This window comes from Eretmochelys imbricata, chromosome 19, assembly GCF_965152235.1.
Source record: "Eretmochelys imbricata isolate rEreImb1 chromosome 19, rEreImb1.hap1, whole genome shotgun sequence".
Classification (NCBI taxonomy): Eukaryota; Metazoa; Chordata; order Testudines; family Cheloniidae; genus Eretmochelys; species Eretmochelys imbricata.
Genome location: NC_135590.1, coordinates 14,664,333 through 14,691,941, shown reverse-complemented (window position 1 = coordinate 14,691,941; position 27,609 = coordinate 14,664,333). Strand labels below are relative to the sequence as shown.

The following is a 27,609-nucleotide window of genomic DNA, read 5'->3' as shown; positions in this document are numbered from 1 at the left end:
CAGATCAAAACTGTTGAAAATACACAGCTGTCTGCCCAGCAACATGCACGCCGTGCACCCTCTGTGCGACAAGGTTTGAGTCACAGAACAGGGTGGAGAAGTGCTATGTTGTCAATCTTATCTATATGTGTTATCTCTCTAGATACTGTAAGTGGCTGTTGAAGGGGTGGGGGTTGAGGAGTTGCCTTGGGTGGGGGGTGTTGGATGGGGGTTTTTTGCACTTCAAAGGTGGTAACCCTAAATTGAGCTGAGCTCTTTGGAAAATCCACCCCCTTCTCTTTAGGCCTACATGAGCACCAAGCTCTTTTGAACATCAACAATCTTTGATGTTTGAAATAAATTCCTCACCACAGAGCCTACAAGGGGGTTGAGGAAGAAGCAGAGTGTTATGGTGAAAGCACAGGACCAGGGCTGACTGAGTTCTTTCCCTCGCTCTCCCACAAATTCTGTCTGTGACCTTGGGGAGGTCCCATTGGTCTGTGCCTCGGTTTCCCCTCAGTCTCTCACAGAGCAGTTTCAGCAAAAACAACGAGGAGTCCTTGTGGCACCTTAGAGACTAACAAATTTATTTGGGCGTAAGCTTTCACGGGCTAGAACCCACTTCATCTGATGCATGGAGTGGAAAATACAGGAGTAGGTATAAATACATGAAAAGATGGGAGTTGCCTTACCAAGTGTGAGGTCAGTCTAACGAGACAATTCAATTAACAGCAGGGTACCAAGGGAGGAAAAATAACTTTTGTAGTGGTAATGAGAGCAGTTTCAATCCATTAACGTTTGTATAGCACATGGAGACTCTGAGGCGGGTTGTGCAGTAGGAATTCCAAGCAGTAGTGATCTCTGGAAACTGGTTGATAAGAAATTGGCAGGCTGCCTGCATAACCATCTCCTCTGTTTTGCTCTTCTAGGTCATGAGCATACTGCTCTTGATTGAGTACTCGATGGAGGTGGCTACTGGGAAAGGCTACTGCAAAGTCCTGGACAAGGATTACTACATAATTGGTAGGTTCAGTAGATGGAAGAGAAGCCAGAGGAGAAACTGAAAGCGCTGCGTTTGAGAGGTGCATTCAATCCAAGGTTGTTTCTTCTCCAAATCTTCTTCAAACCAGTTGTCAGATGCTGCAGTTTAGAACTGAGGGGCGTGAGCTGAAAACTTCAGACCCAGATCCGACCTAAAACAGATACATAAATTAGGGAGTAAATAATAATAATCCTCTGTTTTTTTTGTATACGGGGAGAGAGCTTTCCAACCACAGATCTCAAAGCCCCTGGCTAATATTAATTGATTAAATCTCATAACAGCCCTGAAGTAGGTGAAATTTTTCTGAATTTCAAATTTTCAATGATGTTTTTCTGCAAAAATGCAATTTTTGATCAAAACAAGACCAATTTTTATCAGTTTTTTATTAGCTACAGAGCTGATTGAAATTTTTCAATGATCCAGATCTGTAATGTTAACATTTCGGGGGGGTGGGGGGGTGGGGGGCGGGAAATGAAATTTGAATAACTAGTAGAAAAGTCCCACAGTTTTGTTTTTATTTTTTTCAACCAGCGCTACCTGGCATGTCTATAGGCATTGTTGTACACATAAATGTATATGCTGCTTAGCAACATTTTTGAACCGCTGTCAAATATAAAATGTTCCCACAAGTAGTGATGTATAAAAATGATGATTTGTTTCCAAAAATTTTTTGAAAAAAAAAATCATTTAGTGACAATACATTTCACATTTTACCAACCCTGAATTAAATGGCCAGTTTTAGCAGCAGGGAAGATGTCAAATTATCATGAAGTTTCCATACAAAAATAAATTGTTATCCAAGCTAGACATTGCATTTCACAAACCTTGAGATTTCTGTTTAAAAACAGAATGATTTTGTGTGAAAACAGTACAATTTTTTAACAAAACAAAATTAAAAAGGCCAAATTTGGCATATATTCCCTCTACCCACTCGCCTCCCAAAGTTGCAGTATTTTGCAAATTTGCAATGAAATCCCGAACGCTTGCATTTGAAGGTGCATCACAAATATTTCACAGAGTTCTATTCATGAGATTGGTGGCATTTTTTTTTCTGGTCAGACTGGAAATACCACAAAGAGCAACTTTTATAGTTCCAGAAATTAGAAGTGAAAACAATGTGTTTAAACACTGCAAAATGCTCAGCTTGAATTCAAATACAGAAATGGAAGAAGATTTGGGAAATTCATTCCCTCCCCACAAAAAAAACTGGTTCTCTCACTCGTCCTCAATGCCTGTTGTTCTGTGTGTAAATTGCACCAGAGTGGAGTGTGTTAATAATACCCTAGAATGTTGTGAAACTCTTTACCATTTCCTGTGAGTCAATTTACACCCCTTCAGCTTTTGCTTTCCCATGAGAATTAACTAAAAGTGCACACATTTGTATTTAAACTTTTAATTTCATTATAGTTCTCAAAAGCTTTGCAGCAACAACTTGCACATTTCTACTGTGTGATATCATGCACTACAGAAATGTAAAACAAACAATAGTGGAAGAGAAGAGCTGAGCGACAATTTTAACCCACATGGGAGATTTTCAAAGGCGTTAGGTGTCCAGATCTCATTGACTTTCAATGGGAGTTGCATCTTTATTTGGTCTTTGTGCCGCATGGAAAGGCCAGACCTCTAACACGCCTTAATTCCATTTGTGGTAGGTTAATTTCCTTTGTTTTTGTTTTAATTTATATATAAAAATGTATGACTGCAGTAATAATGACTAGGAGTTGTCATCACAATCTTGATGGACTCATTCAGGGGAAGCAGCAGAGCTATTCAGGAAAACAGTGTGCGTGCAGCTTTTGTCATATGGACCAAAACCACCTGCACTGGAGGCAGAACACGCTTGAAGGACCGTTAGGTTTATTTCTCTTGCCAATCCTGTCCTGCCCTTGAACCCAGCTGTTCAGAAGCAGCACTCTGCAGTGTATCAACAGCCCAACAACCTAAATATCCATCTCCAGCAATCAGCAAATGTGACTATTAAAACCACAGTTTACGAGCCCTGCCTGCATTCCCCCCCCCCCCCCTCTGCTCCCGCAGCCAGTTTATTGGGCCATAAAATAGAAACAGGCCTCTTTGCATTCAATGGGAACATTAGGAGTCATTCAAAGTCCCTTCTAGCTGCATTCAGCACACTAGCTCTGATGTGGCCAGAAGTTAATCAAAACACACATTTGGCAAACAAAACCTATTTTTTTATTAGTCCCCTTGCTATGGTTGCAAAGGCCCAGTATAGGCTTCATCAGACCACCGTGGCGTACACTGTTGATTCCACATTTGCAATGAGAGAGGACTTTTATTTCATAACATACTTCTCCCTGCTCATGAAATTCCTGGGTATCTCTGGGAGACTCAGCTGGGGGAGCAAGCAGTGATGCATAGAAACAGACGCGTGCGCGAGAGAGACACCACGTTTATTCATTTGCTGGCATGTGTGTTTGTATAAATCATGGACTGGGGCAGTCTCATGAGATACACACACCAACTTGGGGAAGCTTTCACCAGCAGCAGTGAAATCCCCAAGCAAAGTGGACAGGCGGGGGGGAACTATCCTCTTCAGATATGCACAGAGGTCTTCAATGGCAGCTTAGACCATGGGTTTGGGGCTGGGAGAGAGCAGGAAGCATGTCTAGTGCGACTGTGACTGCACACCAGCCAAATCCCCCCATGTGAGTAAGAGGCAGGATCCAAAAGCCGAAACCCCTATAAAGGAAAAGGAGGACGTTGTTACTGTCGCACACCGTGGGCTGTTGTAGCACCTGTAGAAATGCTCCCTGCCCTGGGGAATGGAAAGGAGAATTCTGCAGAGTAGATAGGAACTCAGGTCTGGCACTGTGGATCCAGATTTGATCCTTCACGTGAGGGTGTTTGGGAGAAAAAAAGACATGATTCTATCAATTCAAGCCCCCTGCAATACAAACCACAGGTGCAGAGTGAGTCTAGGGAAGAACAGATATAGCAATGCCCAAGAATGAGTCTCAGTCCATAGAATCACAAAAGTTGGACATGGAAAGATCGTATTAGGCTTTTCCCTTATAGTCTATTCTCCAGTGCTTCATCCACCACAGAAGTAAATGTCCCACGCAATGGGTATTCTGCTACTTGTTTTGGGAGACAATTTGCCTAGCTTAACACCCCTTGCAAAATATTTATCTTCCACTGACAACATATCCTTATATAATTCCCTGGTTAACTGTGTCATGTCCCTGGCTAGCAGCTGCTCCGTATAGAAGGTAAGAGCCTACTACTGGTGGCACATGGCAGAGGTGCTTCTTTAGCTCATGGGATGGAGGCAACTGGATTTAGCAGTGAAGGTCCTGCGTTCAATTCCACCTGAGGAGAAGTCATTATGTTGAAGTAAAAGCTTTGACTTATGGGACCAAATCCTCCAGTCTTTAACTCAGTTAAAATTTCCATTGAGCACTGATTGACTAAGTAGTTCTGGCCCATGATTTGAAATGCTTCTGTGTTGCATTGGGATCTTAATATTATTATTTATTAGCGGACATCACCACCAGCTTCCTGTTGATCTTCATGCTGTTTATCGTCAGCTTCTACCTTCTTTATGGAGTGGTGAAGGTATGTCATTTTAAAATAACTTTCAGTCTTGTTTTTGTAGGGATGGAGGGGGGGAGATTATTTACAATTTCAAACCCATTGAACTGGTCACTCACAAATTTGCTCAAAGTCTGGCTGTGCCTACTAGGGCTAGGGGGAAATTTTCCATCAAAATTATTTTTAATGGAAAATTGGGTTTTCAATTAAATGATTTTTTCATGCCAAGAGTCTGCTTTCCACTGACAATTAAGATTTTTTGTTGAAATATTTCAGCCGAAACCTAAAATATTATTGATTTGGAAATGCTGCCGTGGTGCCGAATTGCAGTTGTTCCCCTATATGGGCTGGTCAGACTACATCTCCCATAATGCACCATAGTCAGCAACTCCCATGATGCAACCACCCCCCCTCTCCAATAAGAGAAAAGCATGGTGAATCATGGGAGATATAGTCTGACCAGGGTGCTTAGCCTAGAGAGGAGAACAGCAGCTTGAGGCCCCCGAACTACAATTCCCATGAGGCAAAGTGGCAGAATTTCCAAATTGAAATATTTCAGCTTTCAAATTGCCATAAAAAAATCTAAATTTTCCATGGCAAAAAAACAAAAAAACAAACCCTATTTTTTGAACAGCTCTCATGTCTATAAGGTAGATTTCTAACACACCTGTCACACTAATATCTAGAGTTAGGTGTGGAATTTCTTGCCGGGGGGTGTGTGTGTGTAATTTTTTCTAGCTGTAACAGCACAATAGCACTATAATAGCCCTTTCTAATCAATCCCACTTGAATAGAAATAATCAGTTGCCTGCTCTCTCTCTCACAGAATAGGGAACGCCTCTTGATTCCATTCCTGGCTTTGCAAATCATGGATTTTCTCCTCACCCTCTTCACAATCTTCAGTTCCTATATTCAAGTCCCTGAAATGCTGTCATTTGCATCCATTAGCCATGTGGTAAGTAAGAAGCATGAGCCCACTTTCAGGCTGCCGGGGTGCAGATATATAGCACTATACGTGAAACTAAACTTGATGGACTAGACAAAGGCCCCAGAGAAGCAGGAAGGCTAGTCCAGTAGTTAGGATTGTCAGCAGGGTCTTTGGAGACATGGGTTCAAGTCTCTGCTCCGCCACAGACTTCCTTTGTCACCTTGGGCAAGTCACTTAGTTTCTCTGCGCCTCAGCTCCCCATCTGTACCCTGGGGCTACTAGTACTTCCTTCCCTCACAGGATAACTGCATTAAAAAGATGATGAGCTGCTCCGAAGCTATTGTGATAGGGCTGTATAAATACCTAAGGCAGATAGGCTAGTGATCTACTCTGACATAGGACCCCTAGCAGGATACTTGGTGCGCTATATGAACAAGGGGTGAATGTCTGGCCCCACTGAACTCAATGGGTGTTTTGCCATTGATTTAAATGGAGCCAGGATTTCACCCCCAAAGTCCACTGCTAGTCTTACAACCCTGTGTAACTGGAATCTCTGCCCCACTGCAGGAATCATTCATTTAATATTCATCACATTTCCTATAACCTCACTTGCCTGATTCATCACACTCGATGTAATTTATTTACAGTAATAAAAGCAAAGTGACAGCAGGTTGAGGGTTGGCCAGGGGAACATTTGTGTCTAAGATGATGGACCGGAGAGAGGTCTGACAGTGGAACTAGAGAGTACTTTAAAGGGAAACTGTAGTGATGAATTCTCCTCTCATGCCATTGATAACTAAATACATATATTTCATCTCTGGTCAAAAGTCAAACTTCAGGCCTAAACAGTAAGCATCAAACATGATATTTAGGCATCAAAATCAGGAGCAATTTTCAGAGATGTTGAAAGCCAGCAGCTCCCATCAGCAGGAGCCCAGAAACTCTGAGAACTGGGTTTTTGCATGAAATTCAGCCCATTTATTGGGTACCTAAATATGGATTTTGCTGCCTCTCCTGCCTACATCCCCAACACCCCAAGTCTGAAAAATTTTGGCCTGCACTATACTTTCTAGACTGTTTTTCGGAAAACATTTATGGGTGACAGGCCTGATTCACCATTGCCCTTCCCCCTTGTGCCATCAGGTGCCCTAGTGCAAAACAGGGGTAAAACACCACATTTTACATCCACTTTGTACTGGGGTTAACAATCATGCAGGGGACCAGCTCCCCATTGGCAGTCAGGGTATGTCTCTATGGCAGTATGACTAACACATACCCAAGCTAGCTTTGATCTAGCTAGCTCCAATAAGAATATCACTGAAGCTGCGGCAGCGTGGGCTCACTGATCAAGTACGTATCCAGGGCCCCAGGCATAGGGGGTATTGTACAGCCCATGCTGACACGCATGCTGCCATGACTTCCCTGCTCTGTTACCCAAGCTATCTAGATGAAAGCTAGCATGGGTATGTCTACACATGCTGCAGTCACACCTCTGATTGCAGTGTAGACAGACCTTAAGGTCTGACATACTGATAGCAGTGTAGACATAACTTAATCTGGAGCACCTCAGCAGCATAAAGGCACCTTCAAGTGCCACTTAAACTTGAGTCCACTTGAAGGTCTATTTACACTGTCAGAGTGGCATAAAGGGGTTGTGGCATAAAAGAGAGTAAGGCCCAAGTGCAGGATAAAGGAGAATCAGGCCCTTTATAGCTAAGGAAACACCCACAAATATGGCTCTTTCGTTTAACCAAAAATAAAGCCTTGATCACTCTGGCATTTTTGTCTCTGTAGAAAGCACACACAAAGTTTCCCTTCCTGGCCGTGCAATTACTGGATTTCTGTCTGAATGTCTTAACGCTTTGTAGTTCCTACATGGAGGTCCCAGGCTACCTCAGCTTCCACTCAGCGAACCAAGAGGTAGGTAATAAATGAACGACAAGCATGAGCCTGGACAACAAGTGCCATGTTGTGCTTTAGCCTATCAGGGAAATCAGCAAAATGTTCATCCAGTTTTTTTCTGTTCTGAAAAATGTTTCTTTAATACTTGCTGTTAGAGCAGCACCCCCAGCTCTGCTCTGCTCAGTGCCAAAGGTCATCTGTAGGGAGGGATGAAAGTAACCTAAGGGACTTACCGGTATGCAGGGGGGCCGGGGTCCTGAGCAAGGTCAGGGGGTGGCTCAACCGGAAGGGGTGGGGCTAGGATGACCAGATGTCCCGATTTTGGGGTCTTTTTCTTATATAGGCTCCTATAACCCCACACCCTCGTCCCGATTTTTCACACTTTCTGTCTGGTCACCCTAGGTGGGGCCTCGGGCGGAAGGGGCGGGGCTTGGGACAGACTCACCGAGCCAGCCCTTCAGTGTGGCCTGGAGGCAATTTAAAGGGCTCCCGGCCACTGCCACCATCGCTTCCCCCGGGCTCCAGCAGCAATTTAAAGTGTCCGGGGTAGCAACAGCCAGGAGCCCTGGGCCCTTTAAATCACCGCCAGAGCCCCATGGTAGTGGTAGCAGCAGTGGGGAGTCCCGGGGCTCTGGCAGCGATTTAAATTGCCGGGCCCCGGGGAAGCTGCCCCCTGCCAGTACGGTCGGCTTTATACCAGCTTGGACCGTACCGGCTTACTTTCATCTCTGTCTGTAGGACTTTCTAATCAACATCACTGTGCCCTTCCCTGATAGTTTGCTTGTGCAGTCATCATTTCTTAAAAGCACAACTTGTTTTGCTGCGGCAAATTTTGTGGGTGCAAATTAAATCGGCAAAACTGGGAGGCTGGGAATCGGCCGCCCTGAGGACATACCTTCACTAAGGCTCTGATTCAGCAAAACACCTAAGCTAGGGTTACCAACTTTCTACTTGCACACAACTGAACACCCTTGCCCTGCCCCTATTCTGATGCCCCACCCCTGCCTCGCCCCTTCTCTGAGGCATGCCCCCTGCTCACTCCACTCCCCCCTCCCTCTGTCTCTCGCTTTCCCCACCCTGACTCACTCACTCATTTTCACCGGGCTGGCTCAGGGGTTGGTATGTGGGAGGCGGTGAGGGCTCTGGCTGGAGGTGCGGGATCCAGGGTGGGACCAGGGATGATGGATTTGGGATGCAGGAGGGGGCTCCAGGATGGGGCAGGGGGTTGGTGTGTGGGGGTGTGTGAGGGCTCCAGCTGGGGATGCAGACTCTGGTGTGGGGCTGGAGATGAGGGGTTTGGGGTGCAGGAGGGGGCTGAGGGCTGGAGGTGTGAGTTCCAGGGTGGGGCCAGAAATTAGGGGTTCAGGGTGCTTGAGGGGGCTCCAGGCTGCGGCAGGGGATTCAGGTGCAGGGTTGGGGGTTTGGTCTCTGCCTGAGGGTGCGGGCTCTGGTGTGGGACCAGGGATGAGGGATTTGGGATGCAGGAGGGGGCAACAGGCTAGGGCAGGAGGTCGGTGTGTGGGAGTGTGTGAGGGCTTCAGCTGGGAGTGCAGACTCTGGTGTGGGGCTGGAGATGAGGGGTTTGGGGTGTAGGAGGTCTGCTCCAGGCTGGGACCAAAGGGTTCAGGGTGCAGGAGGGGGCCCCGGGATGGGGAAGGGGAGAGGGGTGCGGAGGTGGGGAGGGCTCCAGCTAGGGGTGCAGGCTCTGGGGTGGGGCTGGGGATGAGGGGTTTGGGGTGCAGGAGGGTGATCCAGGCTGGGATCAAGGGGTTCGGAGGACGGGAGGGGGATTGGGGCTGGGGCAGCAGGTTGGGGCACAAGACGGGGTCGGGGTGCAGGCTCCGGATGGCACTTACCTCAAGCAGCTCCCAGAAGCAGCTGCATGTTCCCCTTCTGGCTCCTATATGGAAGTGCGGCTAGGTGGCTCTGTGCACTTCCCTGTCCGCAGGTGCCGCACCCGCAGCTCCCATTGGCCGTGGTTCCCAGCCAATGGGAGCTGTGGAGCCGGTGCTTGAGGTGGGGACAGCATGCAGAGCCCCCTGGCTACCCCTACATATAGGAGCCAGAGCGGGGACAGGCCGCTGCTTCTGGGAGCTGCAGGGAGCCACGGCAGGCAGGGAGCCTGCCTTAGCCTTGCTGCACCGCTGACCAAACTTTTAATGGTCTGGTCAGCAATACTGACCAGAGCCACCAGGGTCCCTTTTCAACCAGGCATTCCAGTAAAAACCAGACACCTGACAACTCTAACCTAAGCACATACCAAGTCCAAGCCTATTCAGCAAACCAATTAAACATGATTAACTTTAGCCACAAGCTTAAGTGCCATTAACTTCAATGGGTTGGGATCAGCTTTTAGATAACATATCAATGAATTAAAATTAAGTGAAAATATTCGGGCCAGTTGAAAATTTTCCATCAAAACTGTTTTCCTGTGGAAAATTGAGGTTTTCGTGAAACTAGATTTTTCATGAAAGGAGTCTGCTTTCTGCAGAAAATTTTTTGTTGAAAAATAGAGCATCTGAAAACTGAAATATTTTGGCAAAAAAAGAAATACTTCAGCCAAAACCGGAACTATTTCTGATGCACAGAGGGGACAGCGAGGTGCATGATGGGAGATGGAGTCTGATCATGGAGCCTGGTCTATTGCAGAGACTGGGAGCATGAGGCACATGAACTATAGCTCCCAGGAGGCACTGCAGCAGCATTTCAGAATCAAAATATTTGGTTTTGGCCAAAATATTTTATTTTTTGGTTAAAATATGTTGGGGATTGATTCCTCCCTGCCCCCACCGCCCAAAAACTTGAAATTTCCCATGGAAAATGTAGATAATTTTTTTGTTTTGTTTCATTTTTGTTGATATTTTCTGTTTGGGGCAGGAGGGGCATTCTGACCAGCTCGAGATCTGCCTTTGCTGATCAGAGCAAGGCATTTTGCCCATGGAGATGCCATTACACATTTCGCTGTCAGAGTGGGTGCAATTAAAGGTGGGGGCTGGATCCACCCAGGGTTAATCAAAGCCCCGATTCAGGCCAGGAAGCACTGGCAGACACCTGGTTATCAACAGGAAATGAAAAACTGTCCCTTATGGATTACTACTTTCCCACTTCAGCAGAACCAGAATGTTTGGTCCTTTAAATCATGAAAGCTTTCCCTGATAACAGGGAAAACAAGGAATGTGTCTCCAAGGAATCAGACCAAAACTGTCAACTGATTTCATCTGGCCCTTGATGTTGGAATAAAGACATATGACTATCATGGGCACTTCCCTTTCCTTTCAGAGCTTCCTGCCAAGCCAGGAGAAGTTGTCTTCCGAGGAGTATGCCAAAGTGATGATCACCTTCACCATCACGTTCATCGCTGTCCTCCTCCTAAAGGTAACCCACCATATGCTGGAGGGTAGGGATAGGATACAGAGGGACCTAGACAAATTAAAGGATTGGGCCAAAAGAAATCTGATGAGGTTCAACAAGGACAAGTGCAGAGTCCTGCACTTAGGACGGAAGAATCCCATTCACCGCTACAGACTAGGGACCAAGTGGCTAGGCAGCAGTTCTGTAGAAAAGGACCTAGGGGTTACAGTGGATGAGAAGCTGGATGTCAGTCAACAGTGTGCCCTTGTTGCCAGGAAGGTTAATGGCATTTTGGGCTGTATAAGTTGGATCATTGCCAGCAGATCGAGGGACGTGATCGTTCCCCTCTCTTCGACATTGGTGAGGCCTCATCTGGAGTACTGTGTCCAGTTTTGGGCCCCACACTACAAGAAGGATGTGAAAAAATTGGGAAGTGTCCAGCGGAGGGCAACAAAAATTATTAGGGGTCCAGAGCACATGACTTATGAGGAGAGGCTGAGGGAACTGGGATTATTTAGTCTGCAGAAGAGAAGAATGAGGGGGGATTTGATAGCTGCTTTTAACTACCTGAAAGGGGGTTCCAAAGAGGAGGGATCTGGGCTGTTCTCAGTGGTATCAGATGACAGAACAAGGAGTAATGGTCTCAAGTTGCAGAGGGGGAGGTTTAGGTTGGATATTAGGAAAAACTTTTTCACTCGGAGGGTGGTGAAGCACTGGAACGGGTTACCTAGGGAGGTGGTGGAATCTCCTTCCTTTGAGGTTTTTAAGGTCAGGCTTGACAAAGCCCTGGCTGGGAGATTTAGTTGGTGTTGGTCCTGCTTTGAGCAGGGGGTGGGACTAGATGACCTCCTGAGGTCCCTTCCAACCCTGATATTCTATGATTCTATATTGCCTGGTGTCCCAGGAAGGTCAAGCAAATGTTTGCTGCCTCATGAGACATGAGGAATTTGCTCCTCCTCTCCAGTCCTGCCATTAGAGGCACTTACTGAGCTCAACAGGAGCTGTGCACGTAAAGCAGAGCCTAGATACTGGAGACAAGTGTAGGAGAGAGGTCTGAGATTCAAATGATTCTGTTCCCTACCTCTGCAGACTGCAAACATGAAACAAAACCCCTCCAAAGCTCCATCTCTCCCCACTCTTTATAGATGACACCAGCACATCAACCTCCAGGAGATTCGTGAGTTGGGAACAAAAGATGAGGGCAGTTCGGCTGTTGTGTGCCAAAACAAAACACATCAGTACACAGTGGGTCAGATTCTTGGCTGGTTAAAATCGGTGTAGCTGCGCTGACATCAGTGGAGCTTACTCCAGTTCACACCAGCCGAGCTGGGGGTCTGGGGCTGCCCTAACATGTAATTAAAAGCCCACCCACTCCTAACCCCCCCGGCCTTTTAGAAAATCCTTTCGCAGTGGAGTTTTCTAGTCATCTGTTGATGGCTCAGCGAACAGGTTTTTAATTGACTAGTTTCAGACCATTTCAGAAAACCACAGACATCTCCAGCTATTCCAGCAGATGCTAACTGAATGAAAATGCTATTTTCAAGTGGAGATTTTTTTTTATTAAGATTCTTCCCAGGCAGCCAGACTAGTCAATATGAAGCACAATGTCTTATCTGATTGCACTTCTGACATGACTTCATCATATCTTTTAATATTAGCAGAGCAGGGAGTGGGGCCTGAGGGCTGTGTAGAAGTCTGACTAGCAGGACTGGCATAGCACTAGGGGCATTCCAGCAGAAGGCTTAGTGCCCCTGGCAAATAGAACTCAGCTTGAATTTACTACATGTTTAGCTAGATGGGTATGCAACATATCATGGATTTTCACCACAAAGCTTTCCTCCTCGTGTGCTGGAGACAATAGACAGAAGGATATGTGAATGTGACTCAACTCCTCTGAGATGGGGCAGTATAATGCCAGTGTGTGTGTGTGTTACACCAGTAAAATCCAGACTTCAATGGAGCTATGCCAGTCTGCACCAGGTGAAGATCTGGCCCATAGTGGCATGAATAACTCTTAAGTTGTGCATGGTTAGGGCTGGTGCCCAGTGAGTATCTGATTTCTTTGCTGGGGGATCTGATAGTAGCAACTGAATTCAACATGGCCACTTGCTCAACAAGTCATTGTGCTTGAGAGGAGTTGAAACACCCTGGGGTTGAACTTTAGCTGGTACAAATCAAGATTTACTTCAGTGGAGTCAATAGAGGTACTCTGGTGCTAGTGAGAGGAGACGTGGGCCCTACGAGGTGGGTAGTGTCACAAATAGATTTCTGCGATGTGTGCCATACGAAGGGGAATCCTGAAACTTTTGCCTGTTGTAATAGGGAGTCACTGCATGTAAGAGGTTGAGAATGGCTGGCATCATCATCACCATGTGGCATGTAGGGGCCCATTATGCTAGGTGCCGTACAAACAAAGAACCAAAAGATGGTTCCTGGCCCAAAGAGTTTACAATCGTAGACAAGAGACAACAGATGGGTACAGAGAGGGGACTACAAGGACCTAAGATATAAATATATTTTATCACATCCCTGTGAGGCATCTCACAGCTTGACTGATCTCACTGTTAGGAAGTTACATCTGCTTCTCAGATTAAATTTACCTTTGAGGGGGCTCTCACTCGCCATGGCAATGACAGGTGAATCTCTGCTACTCCTGACTGACAGCATAATGCCACTCTGCTCCCTGAAATTGACAAAGACATGTCACCTAGAGCTTCACAATCCGGGTGCTGTGATATTCCCTTCACTTTCCTCTGGTGCATATTGACACTGAGGGCTGGATGCAGAAGCAGCCGTGGCTATTCAAATAAGGGACAAGTTCCAAGCCAGAGAGTATTGATGGGGATCATGGTTACAAATGGAAATATTGTAGATCTAAAAAGGCCATTTGGTCCATTTAAGCTCATCAGTTTCAATTCACTGTTCCCCTCCAGGAAAGCATCTCAAGGCCCCCTGGGCCAACCCAGTATCTTTTTGCCTCAATTGCCTTGCCTATTGGCCCATTGCAAGCATTTATTGTCCTTCCATTCAAACATCGTGGTTCCTGTATATCTGGTGCCATCTGTTCGCCTTCTAACTTGACATTAATGCCCCATAGCTCTGTCCTCTACATAGCTCTGTCCTCTACTGGTGCCATCTGGTGCCATCTGTTCGCCTTCTAACTTGACATTAATGCCCCATAGCTCTGTCCTCTACTTTCCTTGGCTTTCTTCTTGTTGCCAACATACCTGAAGAAGCCCTTCTTGTTACTCTTGACATCTCTTGCTAGCTGCAGCTCCAGGTGCAATTTGGCCCTCCTGATTTCATTCCTACATGCCCGAGCAATATTTTTATACTCTTCCCTGGTCATATGTCCAACCTTCCACTTCTTGTAAGCTTCTTAAATGACCAGGGAAGAGTATAAAAATATTGCTCAGGCATGCAGGAGTGAAATCGGGAAGGCCAAATCACACTTGGAGTTGCAGCTAGCAGGAGATGTTAAGAATAACAAGAAGGGTTTCTTCAGGTATGTTAGCAACAAGAAGAAAGTCAAGGGAAGTGTGGGCCCCTTACTGAATGAGGGAGGCAACCTAGTGACAGAGGATGTGGAAAAAGCTAATGTACTCAATGCTTTTTTTGCCTCCATCTTCACGAACAAGGTCAGCTCCCAGACGGCTGCACTGGGTAGCACAGCATGGGGAGGAGGTGACCAGCCCTCTGTGGAGAAAGAAGTGGTTTGGGACTATTTAGAAAAGCTGGATGAGCACAAGTCCATGGGGCCGGATGCGCTGCATCCGAGGGTGCTAAAGGAGTTGGCGGATGTGATTGCAGAGCCATTGGCCATTATCTTTGAAAACTCATGGTGATCAGGGGAAGTCCCGGTCAACTGGAAAAAGGCTAATGTAGTGCCAATCTTTAAAAAAGGGAAGGAGGAGGATCTGGGGAACTACAGGCGAGTCAGCCTCACCTCAGTCCCTGGAAAAATCATGGAGCAGGTCCTCAAGGAATCAATTCTGAAGCACTTAGAGGAGAGGAAAGTGATCAGAAACAGTCAGCATGGATTCACCAAGGGCAAGTCATGCCTGACTAATCTAATTGCCTTCTATGATGAGATAACTGGCTCTGTGGATGAGGGGAAAGCAGTGGATGTGTTATTCCTTGACTTTATCAAAGCTTTTGACATGGTCTCCCACAGTATTCTTGCCAGCAAGTTAAAGAAACATGGGCTGGATGAATGGACTATAAGGTGGATAGAAAGCTGGCTAGATTGTTGGACTCAACGGGTAGTGATCAATGGCTCCATGTCCAGCTGGAAGCCAGTATCTAGCGGAGCGCCCCAAGGGTTGGTCCTCAGGCCGGTTTTGTTCAATATCGTCATTAATGATCTGAAGGATCGCATGGATTGCACCCTCAGCAAGTTTGCAGATGACACTAAACTGGGAGGAGAGGTAGATACGCTGGAGGTCAGGGATAGGATACAGAGGAACCTAGACAAATTAGAGGATTGGGCCAAAAGAAATCTGATGAGGTTCAACAAGGACAAGTGCAGAGTCCTGCACTTAGGACAGAAGAATCCCATGCACTGCTACAGACTAGGGACCGAATGGCTAGGCAGCAGTTCTGCAGAAAAGGACCTATTGTTTACAGTGTACGAGAAGCTGGATATGAGTCAACAGTTGCCAAGAAGGCCAATGGCATTTTGGGATGTAAATGTAGGGCCATTGCCAGCAGATCAAGGGACGTGATCATTCCCCTCTATTCGACGTTGGTGAGGCCTCATCTGGAGTACTGTGTCCAGTTTTGGGCCCCACACTACAAGAAGGATGTGGAAAAATTGGAAAGAGTCCAGCGGAGGGCAACAAAAATGATTAGGGGTCTGGAACACATGAGTTATGAGGAGAGGCTGAGGGACCTGGGATTGTTTAGTCTGCGGAAGAGAAGAATGAGGGAGGATTTGATAGCTGCTTTCAACTACCTGAAAGGGGGTTCCGAAGAGGATGGATCTAGACTTTTCTCAGTGGTAGCAGATAACAGACCGAGGAGTAATGGTCTCAAGTTGCAGTAGCGGAGGTTTAGGTTGGATATTAGGAACAACTTTTTCACTAGGAGGGTGGTGAAGCACTAGAATGGGTTACCTAGGGAGGTGGTGGAATCTCCTTCCTTTGAGGTTTTTAAGATCAGGCTTGACAAAGCCCTGGGTGGGATGATTTAGTTGAGGATTGGTCCTGCTTTGAGCAGGGGGTTGGACTAGATGACCTCCTGAGGTCCCTTCCAATCCTGATATTCTATGATTCAGCCTATTGCCAGATTGCCAACAGTGAGAATTACATGACATGCATTCACCGCAATTGCCGTGCTTCTGGCACGCCTTCCCCTCAATTCAGTCCAATGCTATCTGGGCATGGTGGTGTAGAGCCATGTCCCATTACGGCTGACAGCACCTTGGCTTCCCCAAATGGCTCCTGGTGCTTGCTCTGTATTATTTCTCCCTGCGGCTGGTGCTGTGCTGCTGGATGGGTTGAAGAGACTGGGTAACTACCGGGACTGTGAGCCTGGTGCTCGTTTCACTGCCTAGTGGAGCTACAAGTGGCAATGTAACTCTGACTAGGAACTGAGCCGCACAGCTATTGCTCTTTGGCATCCATGCTCTGAGCACCCGGGGGTCTGCAAATCAGAGCAGGGGTCTATAAACATGATGCAGACAGCTACACTTAGAATGCTGCCTGGGTTTTAAGATTAAATGCAGGTAACTCCCTGCAATTTTAGCAAGAGTCGGAGCTGAATGAAGTGCTGAAGTGACCATGTTTGGGCCTTCTAAACATTCTGGTAAGGTCATGAGCAATATTTGATATAGCCAGGGGGGGAGAAACCAAAGAGCTTGTGTCAGATCTCCTGTGGAATCCACCTGAAAAACCTCTGGTGTGTCTGGGTGAGAGAGCACATTTGCTTTGATTCTGTTGCTCTAGGGGCCTAGACTGTAGAGATTTCACAGGTTCAGGGCCTGCTCTTGTCAGTTGCTAGGCGCCGTTAGCACCCCAGCAAGGTGCAGACCTTAAAGGGCTACAGTTTGTCCTACTGCAGATTAAGTCAGTTGCCTGAAGGAAGAGTAAGGCCTATAATATTGGGCTGTACATACAGCTAGAGTGAAATCTTGCCCTGAGATACACGCACACCGCTCCTGCTGAAATCAGTGGGATCCTCACTCTCCAAGAGCACTCCTGGAAGGATGTTCAAGCTATTCTGACCTGTCTGGTAGGCTCCTTCCCCGCTTCTTTGGGGTGGTCAGCACACCTGGTGGTGCTAGAAGGGACTGCAATTGTTGCTGGTCCCTTTGTGGGGGGACATAAGGAGGGGGAAGCTCCCCCTACTTTCTCCCTGTTGTCCACCTACCCCATGGCCAAGCACCATCTGCCCCCTAAGCAGATGAGACTCCTTGCTTCTGGGCTGTGAGCATTATAGCTCCATATTTCCAGGATAGATGGAGCATGCCAGAAATGTTCTATGCACCAGCTGCCTGTGGCACTGAAAGAAGAAGGCAGCCAATATTTTACCTTTCCTGCCCAGGTTCATCTCCACAGTTTCACTCAGTTGGTACATCTACACAGACCATGCAATCATCTGGTCCAACAGACTTGAGCTCACACCATGGCACTAAATGTAGCCATGTAGATGATGCGGCTTGGGTTCTGAAGCCTGGGGAGAGGGATGGACTTCAGCCTGAGCTGGAGCTTAAAACGCTGTCTACATAGATATTTTCAGCACGGTAACGTGAGCTCAAGTCTGTCGACCCAGGCTGGGAGGCTCGATTCCGTCGGCTGTGTAGACATATAGAATGAGACCCTAGTGTGGAGGCTCTGAGTGACACTGAGGGCCAGACCTGTCTCTGAGCAACCCCCACAGGTCTATGCCCTGCAAGCCTTTTCCTTGCAAATAAATGTGTGCAGATACATGTGCTCATGCTTCTCTCTTCCTCAATGGCTAGAGTGACCAGATCCTGAATCTGCTGGGATTGTTCCGGTTTGCTGGGTCAGTCCTGTTCTCATGGCTGGGCAGTGAGGGGTTTGATCCAAATGTCATAGACCTGACCAGCCCCATCTCCTCACTCACAGCTCCCTACACTCTCCCATAGCTCCCATCTCCCTCCACCAGTCCATCAGCTAGTGATAAGTGCTCAGCCCTTTCCTTGCCTCCTGTGACTGTCACAAGGCCCCACTCCTGCCTAGCATGCCTCCTGGCACCCAGGTCGGGGAATGCCGCTCTCGCTGTGTCAAGTGGTCCCTTGCTGGTAACTTGGCCCTCCGGCCAGGTCACCCTTTCCAGGGTTATGGAGTCCAATTGTCTGAATGTCGTCTCCAGCTGGTGTTCAGCCCCAGCTCAGGCCTTTATGCCACTAAGCCAGGGGCTGGCAGAATAACCCGAGCCTGCCCCATACCGAGTTCCAGCCCAGGGACCCTATAACCAGCAATCCAGGTCCTCAGTCCTCATCTTTCCCTGAGCTCCTTCCTACCCTTTAGCCTTCTCTACATTTTCTTTCCAGCTTCTGGGTTTACCGTGGGAGCCTACCCTACTCCCATGGTGCCGTCACTCCCTCCTAGCCTTGTGTCAGACCCTTTACTCCAGGGCAGGATCCCAGTGCTTCCCCTCCCACTTGGCTTTCTCTGAGTGACCACCCTCCTCCCGAGGAGTAGCTGTAGGCTCCTGTCTTTGCAGTCCTCTTTCTGCTTTCAGTGTCCTGGCTTTATCTGTATCCCAACCCTTCCCCTGCTGGCCTTCACTCTCACAGGTGATGCCAGGTAACCTAACTGGCCTCTCATTAACCCTGTCAGGGCTGGGGGTGGGCCACACCCCATCACATCATCCAGTTCATCCTCCTCCCACCAAGCGCTCACAACCTCCTGAGTCCCACAACTCCTAGGACAAGCTCCCTGACCCCTAACCAAACTGCCCGACAGCTGACAGCACCCTCCAGTTGGACCCTCACCCACAATGCAAAGGAGCTTTAGGTTGGGATTTCATAAGGCACCTAAGGGAGTTAGGTGCCCAAGCGCCATTGAATTTGGATGGCAGATATGTGCCTAACTCCCTTTGGCCTGGCTGGAATGGCTTACTTTCCATCATCCTGCTGTTAGGCTGAAAGATGGTTTTAACTGGGTTTCTAACCACCAATAAAACTGCCCTCTGCCACCCTGCAATTACAAGAGGTAGTTGGCTGCAGGCCTGAATTTAAAGCGTCACACTTGGCATTTGGGCTCCATATTGGTTCGTCCTACTTTAACCCCCTTTCGAACTCCATTTTTAAGGACATAGCAGCAGGCCTCGAATTTTGCTTCCTTCTTTATTTGCAAACTGATATTTCCCTGAGTGATCTTAAGAACGGATGACCCAGAATTCAGAGCCTAACCTGGGCATACCTGACATTTTCAGACACAGTCAGATTTTTTAGGGGAAGAGTCCGCTGTCACTGAAACTGGCTGAAATTCAGGCAAACTCCATCATCACCTCTAGTGCAGATATCCCAGGTGGGGCTGATATCATGGATTGCAGGCTCTGTCCAATAGGCGAGGTTTGCAACGGAATCTAAGAGATTTAGGTGCTCAAGTCCCTCCGAATTTCAATGGAGTATCTCTCTCTCTCACCCTCTCTATTTCAGGGTATTATACTGCCACTCACTAGCATAGCACATTCCATGTAAAATCAATAGCAAAGTCCTTAGTGGAATTCATGGAGCATCTGGCACTTTTCCCTTTTTGGGGTGAAGACTCTGCTAAGGGTGGGATCTGTGGGGGCGGAGGGTGGCATTGGTTGATTTGTTTCAGGGTAATTGTTTTGGTTGGTTCGTTGGGTGGGTGTATTGGGTTGAAGGGGTGTCAATGGTGGGGTTTATGAGCAGCAGGCAGGGACAGGTGTTAGGGGGTGTCAAGGTTACTTCCCCACTCTGAACTCTAGGGTACAGATGTGGGGACCTGCATGAAAGACCCCCTAAGCTTATTCTTACCAGCTTAGGTTAAAACTTCCCCAAGGTACACACTCTTACTTTTTGTCCTTGGACCTTATGCTGCCACCACCAAGCGTGTTAAACAAAGAACAGGGAAAGAGCCCACTTAGAGACGTCTTCCCCCCAAAATATCCCCCCAAGCCCTACACCCACTTTCCTGGGGAAGGCTTGATAAAAATCCTCACCAATTTGCATAGGTGAACACAGACCCAAACCCTTGGATCTTAAGAACAATGAAAAAGCAATCAGGTTCTTAAAAGAAGAATTTTAATTAAAGAAAAAGTAAAAGAATCACCTCTGTAATCAAGATGGTGAATACCTTACAGGTAATCAGATTACTCCTTTTTACACAACTGTACCCGATTACACTCCCATCTTGGACAACTGGGCACAACCAGGGGCAGCCAAGTTAAGTTCCAATAGAAAGCCCTTACATTCCTTCAGTGATTTTGATTACATTACCCAATAGTCAAATAATTTTGATCAGATTATCTCTCCGCCTGCTGCCTGCAGCAATCCCTTATAGACCATTTCTGTGGGAAAAGGGCCCATTTTCCCTCTGAATAGCTGTAAAGTCTTCTGGGGACAGAAGCATAGTTGTGGTAGTAGCCACTCTACCTGACCCCCTTGGATAATTTAATTACCAAGCTTCCATCCAATGTGACTGCACAGAGTTGCACATACAGTTACATTTATATAACTGGGTTTTATCATTAAACAAAAACTTCCTTCTTATAACACCACAACTGTTACTCTTTTAACATCTTCACAACAGTTACCTTTTACCATTTCCACAACTCCCAAATGTTTACTTTCCTGCAAACCCTGTATTATCAATTCCTGCAAAAGGTATTTGTAACTTTTCACTCACTTCTTTAAATCACTTACTCCTACAGTTAGTTCTTTAAGGTAGTGCAATTTGTCTGTAACTTAGCCACCAAGTACAATTATTGCCACACAGATGCCTTAACCTGTGCTGTCTTTACCCTGAGACTGTTCAAAGAAGCAGTAAAACATTTGTCTCCATGTATGCCCATGGATCTTTTACTCCAAAAATTCCAGTGGAATACAGCAGACCTCTGTCATACTTTGTCCAAAATAAACAAAAACTTTTCACATAAGTATCCAAAATACCCTCCATTAAAACTTCAGAAAAACAAAAGTGTGGAAAGGCGAGGGGAGAGGAGGGGAAAGAGGTGGAAAGAAGCCAATTAAGCCTGTCAGGTCAGTTTAAAGTATAGGCTACCAGCAGCAAATTAAGTAAACCGAGAAAAAGAAGGAAAAGAAGAAAAGGATATAGTTAGCTCTGAGCCAAGAGTAGGCTCCATGGGTTGAAACAGTTGGGAATCCTCATCCCCAGGTTCTCATTCTGGCTCTGGGAGAAGAGTGGGGGTTGCTACCTGCTCCTGCAAACCCTGCCATTTTGCACTTTGAAACTTCTTTCTGTCCACTCCCCCAGGACCAAGTCCCAGCTCCAGTCTCTAAAGGTCGTCTGTTAACTCTGCTTTTGACTTTAAACCCTGTTGTGCCAAATCATCTTTAACCACGCCTAACTAATTTACAACCCTTTGACAGCCCTTGCTGAAGCAGCACCTAACTTGAAAGATTCCCGGCAGCTTCCCATAATGCTGCCCTTACTTCAAACCTCTCACAAGCACGCTGAAGTGCCTCCTTTCCCTGTAAGGCATTCAGTCCCCATGGGTAGGGACCTTCTTCCACTACCCATATACCAAAGGAGGGTAGGCTCCTCAGCCACCCCCCATCCCTCTGGGTCCCCTAACACTGCCTCCATTTCCTTTTTAATCTCATCCCAGGTTGACCCCTGCACCTGGTATGGGCCCTGGTTCTTCCTTATCCATTTATCAAAAAAATCCTTTACCCTGGCTTGCCAGAACCCGCAACTACCATCACGAGAGTTCGCTATACCCCCTCCAAGCAGCTGCGCGGACTGCTGGGGAGCGGGACTTACAGGCTGCCACTCACCTATCCAATGCGATGCATCCGAGTCACAGCACCAAGATGTTAGGGGGCTTATTCCTTCACCCACTTACTTCCCTGGTCCTTCTCACATGAACAGAGAGGAACAATACCTGAAGTCCAAAGGTGCAAACAATTCCGTGTTTATTGGGGTGAACTTCCAGCAAGCATGATTCCAGTTTCCTTCCTTAGTGTCCCCCTTCCCAGTTCTGACACCACAGAGCCTTACCTGTGTCCCTGTTCCCATTCCCCCCCTGTTGCCGGCACCCAGTGCTGAGAGGCTGAACAACAGCTTAAGTTGGTTCGGTACCCGGTGTGCTACACCCAATAATCACAACGGGGTGGAGAAGCAGAAAAGTTTATTTGAAGCTTCAAAAAGGTACAGGGAGATTTGAATGTCAAATCCTGTACACAGAGCAGGAAGTTACACAGGCTTTTATACATCCTTTTTCCCAGCATACTTATCCAATAGCAAGCTGCCCTAAGTATCCATATAGCCAGCCAATCCAGTTCCCGGCTAGTTCCCTGGTTCTCTGTATCATTTGTTAAACTATACATAAAGCTGCTTTATTCAGCATTGTTCTTCCATATCTCCCCTGTGTGGCCTTGCTTAGTTTCAGGCAGTCTGACTCCGCAGCATGTTGTTGCAGATTCTCAGCATAACTGCTGTGTGTGCCTCCAGGCGGGGGGGCCAAGGACACTTGGGCATAGTACGCAGAGCTGCTGCGAGTGCCTCCAGGCGGGAAGGGGGGGCCAAGGACACCTGGGCCTAGTGCGAGCGGGCTTCATCGACACTCGTGGTCTTCCATCCCCTCAAGTTACCTAGTGGCCATGCCTCAGTGTCCCCAACACCCCCCTTAGCTAAACATGATTCCAATTTCCCCACCCCCATTCCCTGTTCCCATCCCCCCCCCCTTACTTCCTGATTGACTGCAGACTATATAGTAAAACTTGAGTTCTGCTTAGCTATACCTTAACCAATCATTTTACTGAAATTTAACTAACCAATCCTAACATATTGTAACATGATTATTTAACCAATTATATCCCACCACCTTAATTAGTTTACACCCAGCAAAATTAATTATACAGCAGACAGAAACAATCACAGAACCAGACAGAGATTATACAGACAAACAATAGGGAAATGGGGACTACAGTGATAGAACAACCACAGAAATGAGGATTTCACATCCCAGCTATTGATAAGTGAGTTCTTGCCAGACAGGATGCTATCAAACTAAGTTTCCTTTTACATCTTCTAGGCATTTCCCTTTCTCTGGAGGCGATAGGCATTATCAGGACAGGATTGTATTCCTAACAGCCCAATAGCACCATATTTCAATGTGACTAGGTTGGAATGTGAGGATGTGACCGTTCGCTTCCCAGCTTATGGCTGCCTCTGCTGCTGAGCCAAAGGCCTTAGCCTAAGCACAGGGCCTCAGACTGTCACAGTAAGAGAAGGCTCTTACACCGGCAGACAGTGATTTTGATTCTTTCTTTTATACCTCTATAACTAGCTAAGTGATAAGAATACACCTAAATTCTTAGAGTATAGGCCTTTACAGACAGGCCTGAATATCTATAGCCTAACACCAGGGTTGTGAAGTGCCATTGTTACAGCACAAAGGCCTTTCCAAGAAGAGGGTTTTGCAGCATTTCCTAGAGATGCTCAGGCTCTGGATTCACCTGATCTCCTTTGGAAGTTTGTACCACAGCTGGATCCCCTTGACTGAGAATGTTTGGTCTCAGCTCCCACATGCTGTGGCCTCAGCTTTGTGATCTGCGTTGTCCCAGAAAAGTGCATTTATCTCAGTGGTTTATGATTTGGGCTAACTCCCTCAGGCTCCTTTGAAAATCCCATCCTTAGTCTTTTTCTGACACTCTGTTTGGGGTTTATTTCAAAGCACATTCCAAAGTGCATTTTAAAAAACACGCCAATAAAAATAAGAGATGCATGATTTTGCCTCACTGTACATAGTAAAGCAAAAGTTTATTTAATACGGTACGCTGTCTTGTGCCACAGTCTGTCAATTGATTCATTTTCCTAGAAAAACTCTATTTATTTCATCTTGTAAAACTCTCCAAGGCCAGAGGCTATTTTACCAGAAAAGTGGAACTAATGAAAGTATAATAAATGGAATGGGCAGAACTTCAGGTCCATTCCTGATGGAAAGTGTCCTTCGTGTTTCTCCTGGAGGGCTGAGAGGCAAAGGTTATGGCCCACAGTGCTTTTTCTGGGCGACTGCCCCACTCAGGAAAAAAAATCAAAGAAAAATACATTGACCTGCCTCCCAATTTTGGGTTCAGTTCTGCTGGCCAATCTTGTCCCTGATCCATCAAAGCCTGAAAGCGCTTGCTTGACTTTAACCATGTCACCTTGCAGAATCAAGACCGGTGTGGCAGGGGCACCAGAATAGGGGGTGCCAGAGGGCCATGGTCCCATCACTTTTCACCGGCTGTAAGGGCGAGCGATGGGGGGGGGGGTTTGGAACAGGAGTGGGGGGGCAGGGTCTTGGGGGGAAGAGGTGGGGTGGGGGCAGGGCCTGAGGGAAGGAGCAGTGCAAGGGTGGGCCTCCAGCACAAGGAGCAGTGCAAGGGCGGGATCTTGGGGCGAATGCGTGGTGCGAGGGTGGGGGCTTGGGGAGCAGGAATGATGCAGGGGCTCAGGGGAAGGGGCAGTGCAGGAGGTGGGGGCATGGTTCAGGCGTCGGTGCGCCTCCACACACACACTTTTAGGGAGCTTTTGGCACTCCTTGGGCCACTCAGAGGTGGGCATTCAACAGAGCAATGGACCCACGGTGAGACAGCTGCATCAGGGTTCCAGAGAGTGTGGTGGACAGTACTTCAGGGCCTCCAATTCACAGGAATAGCAGCAGTTCAGTGGCAGATCTAGGGCAGTACAGCAGTGACTGTTGTCAGGAATGAAAAGGCAGTAACGCAAGGACAGACCTCTTTTCCCCTTTGATTTTCAGGCCTGCATGTTCAAATGCGTCTTGAGATGCTACAAGTACATTAAAGGCAGCAAGAGAGAGGAGGTGAAAGTCATGCCAGAGTTTGCTGAGAAGGTGAGAAGTTCCGAACGCCAACTCCTGGTGTCCATCACTAAAAGGCAGGGTCTGGATGGAGATGGGGCATAGCAGCAGGCAGAATTGAAGCTTCCATTAACCACCATTAGAGCTCTGATTCACCCCCACGTTACTCCAGTTTTAATGTGGTGTAAAATAATTTAAGTCAGTGGAGTTACACTGGGATGCATGAAAAACTGGAATATTGTAGTGCTGAATCAAGGCTTCTCCATTATAGAAGATACTGCATGTGAACCAATGCAGAGCTGTCTTGCTGAATCTACGGGCAGCCTGAATCAGTTGTTCTAAGGCCTTGCCCTAGCAAAACATGTGCTGAACTTTGAGAATATAAGCAGTCTCGCTGCGGTTAGGACTGTGTGTTACCCAGTGCTGTTGATGATGCACGAGAGGGAAATAGACTCCTGCTTGTACTCATTAGGACTATGCACATGCTTAAACTCAAAGGTAAGTACTTTGCTGGATAGGCATCTAAGCGAGCTGTGATACTTCCCCATTCATTTCAATAGGGTGTTAATGCCAAAGTCTAACTGGAATATTTTCAAGTGTTTCACAGCTGACCATTTTAGCAGAAGCTGCTCTGGGATTCTGTGTGTAGCTGCTGAAAGGCCACTCCAAAAACATAAGGACATGCCATAAAAATAGATCGATAGTCAAGATGGTTGAAAAGCAGTAACCTCCCTACCCCCCACAAAAAAAAACCCTCCCTCAAAAAAAGTTGTGAAAAATTGAGTTGAAACATTTTTGTTGTTTTTGTGTCTCAAATTGGAAATTTCAACCAATTCTGATAACTGTCCAGCCAGGGGAGTGTGGAGTCCAGACACCGTGGCTCTGACTCTTGTGGCTGGACTACATAGAGGCTTATGAATTTGCTACTGTTGTTGCACTAACAGAGCTGGGTCATCTAGCTCAGGCTGTAGCGCTTTCTGTCTTTTGGTTCAGAGGTTCTGGATTCAGCCCTTACCACATGCCTTCATTTTCCAGTCCTCTGTCCTTCATAAGCCTTGTCGCTCCCGCCCCACTCCTTTGCCCTGGGGAAAGAAACACACACTAGGTAGGTTTCAGAGTAGCAGCTGTTTTAGTCTGTATCTGCAAAAAGAACAGGAGTACTTGTGGCACCTTAGAGACTAACCAATTTATTTGAGCATAAGCTTTTGTGAGCTACATCATTCGGTGAATGCATCCGATGAAGTGAGCTGTAGCTCACAAAAGCTTATGCTCAAATAAATTGGTTAGTCTCTAAGGTGCCACAAGTACTCCTTTTTACACAGTAGGTAAAATCCAATCGAAACATTTTCCTGTTTCCAGAGCAAGTCTGGGACTCTAATGATTTCTTCCTCCCAGGTCATGCTGCCGTCATACGAGGAAGCCGTAGAACTGTCCTCCAAGGAGTCACCACCGCCCTACTCAGGAGTTTAAGCCCCAGCCACTGAGATGGGAAGACGTCTCTGCTGCTATGAATGCCTCTTAGCTCTTGTGCCTCAACTGGCAGATACTCAGCCTCACTGAATAATGCCTCTGTTACTGTGATAGCGTGCTTATATTGCACCAGACTCACTCTGGTTCAACGGACTTGGAGCTCATAAGAACCTCAGTTTCTGCTGTGAAAATAGAAGTGTCAGATCTGATTCTCCTCTAATGCTGGTTTCATCCCAGCACAGCTCGGTTTGCTTCCAAGGAGCTACTCCCGATTTACACCTCTCTAGCTGAGAAAAGAATTGGACCTGCAGAGTAGGAAATAGAACCAAAAAAAGCTTTTTGCTGAGAGAGCCCAATTCTGAAATTTAGCAGCTTTTAATGAAGTCCTATGGGAAAAGGATCAGCAAAAGGCAGGTGATTCTGAGTGAACCGCAGTGCAGTGCTCAGCCTGCCAGCCTATGCTACTGAGTTAGAGTGTGTGATCTGGCTGTTGGAAGCGCTGGGATCGTTACAATATTGCTCTGCCATTTTACACCTCCAAGTCTTTGTGGTTTTGCTTTTCTTGTGTGATTTGAAAAATGAGTTTAAATAAAAAGCTAATGGCTTCAATCCCTGGCTGTCTGGCTTCTGTAGAGTGCTATCCTTGCAATTGGAGGAACATAGCAAATGAGCAGCTTTCCTCTTAACAGCAACTCTATTAAAAATGCCATTGTGGGATTTTAGGTTTATTTTAACTCACTGACTCCAGATCAGATGGGCATCATTTGCAAGTAAAAAGGTTCTAACTGCTCGCCCTGCAAACTCCTAAACAATCTGAGAGTCTAGCCAGATTTTTTCCTTCTTGCACATCATTTCCGGGGATAAAGATCTGGCCAGCCAAAGTGTGCTTTCGATACACTTTAGCAATCAATTAAAGTTGCACAGGGGAAACTGATCGGAATGTATTACCCAGTGCTGTTGACAATGCATGAAAGGGAAATAGACTCCTGCTCGTACTCCCAGAGCAGTGTTAGCTCTGCAGAGCTAAGGGGAGTTAAAATCAGTTAAAATTTTATTTTTCCCCTTAAGTTAGCAAAATATAGAGAGAAGATTCCCCAAGTAATAAGATTCCATTTATAGCTAATCATGTTTGCAAGTAGGACCACAAGCAAGCAATAAAGGAATAAAGTAGCTAGACCTGGGTGAACTTTTTCAGACATTTAGTTTATTTCTCTGACAAATGCAGTCTTGGTCAACCCAACACTATGTGCAAATTTGACACAAATAGTTTTGGCCATTCCCGAATCAGTCAGAGGAGAAGGAAGAAGTGGTTGTGGTGCTGGTGACACTGTTTTCTTCCCCTCCCATCCCCCATACAGTCTTTAGTCTGGGGGTTAGGAAGACCCAGGCTGGAATCCCC

At 46.8% G+C, this 27,609-nt stretch overlaps 1 protein-coding gene across 1 annotated transcript in view; it reads left to right on the top strand.

Moving 5' to 3' along the window:
• Window positions 1-26,819, top strand: part of LAPTM5 (lysosomal protein transmembrane 5) — a 40,691-nt gene extending 13,872 nt beyond the window's left edge. Inside the window, exons 2-8 of the mRNA XM_077837975.1 lie at window positions 909-1,002; window positions 4,521-4,597; window positions 5,400-5,528; window positions 7,296-7,421; window positions 10,683-10,778; window positions 24,681-24,773; window positions 26,136-26,819. Of these exons, the coding sequence (XP_077694101.1) occupies window positions 909-1,002; window positions 4,521-4,597; window positions 5,400-5,528; window positions 7,296-7,421; window positions 10,683-10,778; window positions 24,681-24,773; window positions 26,136-26,210 (690 nt within the window). The 3' untranslated portion in view covers window positions 26,211-26,819. The remainder of the gene's footprint in view (window positions 1-908; window positions 1,003-4,520; window positions 4,598-5,399; window positions 5,529-7,295; window positions 7,422-10,682; window positions 10,779-24,680; window positions 24,774-26,135) is intronic.
• Window positions 26,820-27,609: the final 790 nt, after the last annotated feature.